We start from the raw sequence: 6,965 nt of genomic DNA on the forward strand, positions 1-6,965 counted from the left end.
CAAGGCAGCTTTCTTAACAATCATATTTCCATGCAGAAGATAGAAACTTGGGATCTAGTTATATTTCAGTATGCTGGACACCAATTTTGCTAGCCAATGATCAGAGGACGGCAATCCAGCCACTGTAAGAAGTTTTGGCACTTCTATATCTCAAACTCGAATCAACTTTTACTACTGACTTCAATTTCAGGTTAATAGGCTTCCTCATGATCTTGATTGATCAATGGGTCCTCTCATGTTAATGGCTTGAAATCTATTGACATTATTGTTCTCCTATGTACAACTATGACCAAGGGTTAGCAGGAAAGCTTCAATAGTGGAGAAGGTTCAATGGCTGAATCAAACAATGATGCATGGGCCAACAGGAGCCATCCCACATGGTTGGGAATTAGCTTGGACATTAAGGATAAGTTATAGTACCAGAAAAAAAAAAAGGCTTTCCCATGCGAGCCCTACCCACACCGTCCAAGTATCTTAAATCATGTCATGAGGTGGACATCCACCACACTCACAAGGCGGACAGCCAATGTGATGTTGATATGCTTGACCTGATTTCTAAAAGGTGACAAGGATAACTTATTTAAATAAATATGATTGTTAATTTTTAAAGCTCGGTCATGATAAAATACTTGTGTAATTGTTAAAAGTATGTTCGGAAAATCCAGCAGAATGGGCTAGATTTTTTTTTTAGAAATTGGGTTTGTTGCCTATCCAGCTCATATTCATTTAAAAGTCTGTCCTAGCTTTAGCTTAAATTCTATCTGTAAGTATGTGGCCTGTGTGAAGAAAAAAAAATCTCCATAAATCTTTTTTTTTCTTCTATAGAATTTTTGGACTAAAGAGGTATTGGATTGATATTAAGGCTGGCAAAATATGACCCAACTCATCAATCCAATCATGTTCAACCTGAAATAAGCAGGTTTAGATTTGGACTAAATAAGTTCGGGTCGTAAACAGATTGACCCATATAATCTATTTAACATTCAGATTGGATTTGGGTTTCAGACATCAGACCTATTTAACCTATTTAACATTCGGATCGGATTGAATCGGACGATCTTTTTAACCTGTTTAAAACTTGCTTAGCCTATTTTTATCTTGTTTAATCGACCCACTTAACCTATTTAACCTGTTAAAAATCTACTTAATTTATTTAATCCGTTTAACCTAACTTGACCTATTTAATAAACGAATTATACCGATCGGATCAAGTTATAGGGTTAATAAATAGGCCGGGTTCAGATCTGAATTTTGACCTATTTAATAAACAAGTCGGGTTTGAGTTGACGAATTTTTTGATCCGATTTACATCCAACCCGATCTATATCCAACGCGACCCGACCCGATTGCAACTCTATAATTGATATGAGCCTACTCAAATAATTTGCTTACTCCATAAATCCAGTAGGAAATCCAACCCAATCTTACTTGATTTTCCAAATAGACACCAAATTGTTGCCACATCCTAAGTATGTGCGAGAACCCACGCTCATCTAGCATACACAAGTCTCCATAGCTTTTTCTGTTTTGAGGAAATTTTGGAGACTGGACCACGGAGTTAATAATGTTGTTACATAATGATCATGGTCCAAAACTCTAATATCCTTCATCTAAAATAGCAATCTTTTTTTTCTTTTTTGTTCTGAAGATAAAAGTTAACTAATAATTTTTGAGTTAGGTCTGTTATTGGTTATCTAGTATTTAACTAGTCTCTTAAATACTAATGAATATGAAAACTAGCATTTATCACCAATAGCGATTGATAATGTCAATGACTGTTAAGCCGTTATACGACTCTATACCAACGGTCATAGTTTGCATGATGACTAATACACTGAAGGGGGTTGCAAAGTATAAGGGTGACTAGACTTAAAACAGAATGGATGTTAGCCGTATTAGATTTAAAACTCATAGACTGACATAGTTTATTCGCTTTACTTGAAAAAAAAAAAAAAAGAAATTCAAAGACATTGACAGATGAAAGGGCCCGTGACCCGGCCCCCTCTTGCTTGCATAATTGAGCTCTATAATTCGTTATATGATGCCAAGCAATCCTCCACCAAATTATGCAGTCCACTCAAGCATCCTTGGCTTTCTCCTTGTTGCAATTTGGACTACCATTTAACCTAGCTTGCACGGGTGCTTGTCCGCTGCTGAATCGGATGATTCATATAGTTTAGATGCAGATACATCCAAAAAAAATCGAAAAATAACAGATTTCGGAGCGCACTAGACAACTCTCTCCTCAATTCAAAAAGTATTTCTGAAATAGTTAGTCACATACGAAGTTACTCAGTCCACAGCCTCACTGGCCTGCAGCCATTCTTTATAAAAGTTTTCTCGTAATATACTTGCACAATTTTGTATGATTGTAATTTATCACCACCAAATTGATGAAGTCTAGATCTCAGCCCACGAAAAGGTAGAAATTGTAGGACCATACTCAAAGGATGTTAAAAAGAAAGAAAGAAAGAAAACGAAAATTACCAAAAAATAAATAATAGCCATGAATATCGAGATATAATTTTTAATAACCATGAATATCTAATAAATAATAAATAAAGACTTTTACTTGTAAATGAAAATTACATGTTACATGTTATTCACTAACTAATTACCAAAAAAATTGTAAGCAAGTTCCCAAATCCCAAAATGAATTTAAGCTGGGGTTTCCACCAATTGGCACGTCTCCACAACCATGTTGAAACGTATGAGCTCGCATATCCATAGATTCATAAAGTTGAGTATATTATTGTCCGAGCTCAACTTGAAAAATTATTTGAGCTACTCAAATTCGACTCGCGTTCGATAATAATCAAATTAAGTCGAACTTAAATCCAAATCGAGCTCAAGAAGCCAACGAGTTACTCGGCTCATTTATGCTTTTAGTGTTTCCTGAAAGTTTCATGATCTGTCGTAATTTGTATTACTTAATTATATATGGTTCTTTTGATAGACCCCAAAGATAAGGTCCTTTGATAAGAGCTGGCTTGTGGAAGGCTCGTGTGAAAGAGAAATGTATTGGTCGCACGTGCGCATATGATGGGGAGCACATATATCCGTTCACATAATTATATTTTTAATTGAGTGACGACAAAGGCTAAGAGATCGAAGTGAATATTTTTATGGATTCAAGCTTGTAAAGTGTGATATATATTATAATAATACATCTGAACGCATGAGAAAGTTAAGCAAGAGATGCCAGTTCTTAGTGTTATATGTGAAAAAGGTGTGGTTGGCTTTCTGGTGCCGACTCCTAAAACAGTGTCTTGGTAATGCCATCATTGCTCTATGATGCCTAAAAATGTTTTGGGATCCTTTTATTCTTTTTGCCAAATATTATGGGATGTTATATATATCGGTTCCATATAGTTAAGGTTAACTTTTTAAGTAAACCTTAATTAGCCTACAAAATTTTAGAAACCTAATTTTGCAATTCATTGACAAACATGCCAAGCCGGTCATTTTTAACTGGACATCATAAAACAATAAAAATTACTTGTGGATATTCCTTATTTTCGTATTATTAATTTTGAACATGAATCATAATGTTATAGTCATAAATTAAGCAATTATATGACAGCTTAATTGGACATTATACGGACTCTTGATCCTAATGCATATTAGTTGAAGTGGTTGTTATACATATATATATATACACACACACATATATACATATAGAGAAAGAGAAAAAAAAACCAAACTTGGCTACTCTCAAATGAATCTCCATTCAAATTCAATTAGATCTATATTGGTTGATAGGGGTTCCCTATCGATGATCCGAACAGTTGGATGCAAACTACTACCTCCAAATTACTAATATACTAAAAATTGTGTGACTTAGAGACCTCTAGCCTATGCATTAATTGGTCACAAAAATATATAATCTATATAAAATTAAATTATATGTTTTTTTTTATCATTTGATGCATAGGCTAGGAGTCTGTAAATCAAATATATTTTTTTGTATGTAAGTAATTTAGAGATAATAGATCTCATTTAATAGTTCAAATTGTCAATATGGAATTTTCATTATCCAATATAGATCTAACTAGATTTGAATAAAAATCCGCTCTGTATCCATGTATAGCTTCCTAAGACAAAATCCTATCGTTGCTGTCATAATCCATATATATATATATATATATATATATATATATATATATATATATATATATATATATATATATAACACCATTATGTACAAATGAGTGGATAATATTGTAATGTAAATTAGGCACCAATCCAGTAACGGTTGTAGCTCCTATAATGCCCATATTAAAAAAAACATGGTTAAGAATGTCTGCCTGCTCTTTATATTTTCATCAAACAGCAAAAATAGGGACAATTCTCTCATCCATACAAGGTCATTCCCTCCCCCCTTATTTTTTTTTTTAATAAGAATTCTTTCCACCCAAATCAAGGTCCTAAAACTTTATTTTTGAAGTCACAGGGGATTATTCAGTTTGAAAATGGATCATGTCTCCCTCTCAATTGTAGTGATGAAAAAAAGCACATAATGTTTATTCTTTTTTTTTTTTTGAATTGACTAGAGTCAATTAAAAAAACCTTATAAGTACAAAATCACCTAAACATCCACCATCTTAGTCTCTTAGGGCTCGTTTGGTTCGCGGAAAGCATTTTTCCTTCTATGAATATGATTTCTGGAAAACAAATTCCTAGAAAGAGAATGCCTATGAAAGTACTTTTGGCATATTTGGTTGACCATGGGAAAGTGACAAATTTCCAAAGTGCTTATGTTTGGTTGACCATCCACTTTCCTGAGAAAGTTTCATATCATTCCTATTATGCCCTTAATAAAAATTAGGTCTTTAATGCCTCTTTAATGCTTCTTTAATGCTGAAGGGCATTTTTAGAAAAAAGTAAAAATGGAGTGATTTCCGCCTCATGAGAAAGTAACTTTCCCATGTTTCTCATAGGAAAGACTTTCCTATGAAATGTGGGAATCATATTCTTATGGGAATACAAGTTTTCCGTCTCTTATTTGAAAACTCCAACCAAACAAGAGGCATCTCATTACTTTCCTATTGACGACATTCCCCCCCCCCCCCCCCCCCTTCCCGCCAACCAAACAAGCCATTAGTTCCCATGACTCACTGAAATAGAAAATAATAATAATAATAATGCCAATAATAATCACAGAACTCAGGGGCAAAAGATATCACCAAGAAATCAGAGCAGAAGAAGCCAAAATATCTAATCCCTTCTAAGTGCAAAATAATAACAAACAAATGACTAAAAGACAGAAGAGCAGCTCATCATCATGGGAGTTCACAACTTGCCATGTGCTATCTTGATATTCTTCAAGTATGGTGTCAATAAAACTCTATTTCAGACAAGCACATAAATTTACATATCTATGTACCAATTGTGACAAGGCACACAATTTGGGTGGAAGGCAAGTAAATGAGAGGCCTATCCCAACTTAGCCTATGGTGGCGGTCCTCCTCCTTGTTAGATTCCTGATCCAGCCTCTCCTCCCTTTCGCCCCTTCTACCTTACCCCCCAGTGCCACATGGCATGTCCCTGCCTTGCTGGACCTCTTCCATCGCGCCAGCTGGAGAAGGTGGCCAATCCGCTTGCGCCACCTCAGCATCCCACGAGCCTTTGCATGTTCCACCATGCTCCTTGGTCCCTTCCTCTCTTTCCCGGGGGCCTGGATCTTGTCGGTGGTGATGCTGATGGTGTTCATGGTTGGATTCATGCTTGCTGCTTTCTTGTTATCCCATGAAGCGTGCCCATTGTCCTCAAACTTGATCGATATGAAGGAGTCTAATTTAAGCAAAGGCAGTGCTCTTAAATCAGTGAGAACATGCCGCTCTACAAGTTTCTACTTGGAATCCACCAACTTATGAATTCAATGCACATAGAAAGTCCTACTGGGTTAACTTGTCACAAATTTTCGACTTCATTATTGCAAGAGTGTGCTATGCTCATGGAAAGGAGCTAAAATAGAACATTTTGATCAGTAGTAATTCATAATAATTGATAATGTGAGATAAAACAGCTCTATTCATTGATATCTCCTTAGAATTCTTGAAGTTTAATCTCCTAACTATGTATGGGCAATAAAACTATTAGAAGGTAATAAAGCTGTGTTAAATTTCTTTCGATGACATCATTTCTTGGCAACATCTGTCTTCATTTTCTATTAGTCAGATCAAATTGCAAGGTTGATGACCTTTTTTTGGAGCAAGTAAAAGACTTGATGGCCCATGAAATGAACAAATTGAAGAAGTATTGGTGAGAAGGTTCTTGGTGTCTTTTAAGTTGTTTTATTGTTTTTATTAAAGACCTTATTCCCTGATGAGGAAATTGTGATGAAAAAGTACGTACCTTCAAGGCTGGCAATGGAACCTTCATCGGAGCCATCGTCTGGTCGAGGACGTCGGGACTCGATGCGATGCAAGAAGGAACCAAGAGCAAATACTTTAGGGAGGGTGATGTTGGGCTTCCTCCTTAGGACTCTGAAGGACTTTTGAGTGTCCTTGGATAGAGGAAGGTGGCCTTGTTTAGCGGCCAAGGAGAGGAGCCTTTCTTTCAAGCAAAGGGCACATATCCCCACAACCACTTCCTTGGGATGGAAATAGCAACATAAGTAGTCTTCTCTATAGCCATCCATGCTCGTTAGGGAGTAGAAAGACTAGATGGAAATAGAGAAAGGGAAGAGGATTGAAGAAGAGCAAGTACTGGTGGAGAAGAAGAGGCAGATGTAAAGTGAAGGATGTTGCTATTTAAGTGTGTGGAAGAGTCAGATTTTTGGGTGAGCTGGTTTGGAAAAGGAGGTAAGACCATGCACGACAAGAGAGATCAAGTCTTGTGAAATCCTCAATTACCTATGGTCCAACTGCTATTGTAAGCTTAGGACTGTACAAATGAATTTATGAAGTAGAAGTTCTAAGAGGATAATGATATGAAGCAAAACAAGGTTATAATTAATTAGT

General features: G+C 35.9%; 1 protein-coding gene across 1 annotated transcript; it reads right to left on the reverse strand.

The window, feature by feature from the left end:
- Window positions 1-5,201: 5,201 nt before the first annotated feature.
- LOC103704395 (uncharacterized) lies at window positions 5,202-6,745 on the reverse strand. Its single transcript, XM_008787663.6, has 2 exons — window positions 6,358-6,745; window positions 5,202-5,793 (listed from the first exon to the last, which is right to left on the reverse strand). The coding sequence occupies exons 1-2, from the start codon at window positions 6,641-6,643 to the stop codon at window positions 5,447-5,449; spliced, it is 633 nt and encodes a 210-aa protein (XP_008785885.2). The 5' UTR covers window positions 6,644-6,745; the 3' UTR covers window positions 5,202-5,446.
- Between the last annotated feature and the right edge of the window lie 220 nt (window positions 6,746-6,965).

This window comes from Phoenix dactylifera, chromosome 2 (assembly GCF_051530095.1).
Source record: "Phoenix dactylifera cultivar Ajwa chromosome 2, Ajwa_hap1_PhDact_Kaust_v1.1, whole genome shotgun sequence".
NCBI classification, from domain to species: Eukaryota; Viridiplantae; Streptophyta; class Magnoliopsida; order Arecales; family Arecaceae; genus Phoenix; species Phoenix dactylifera.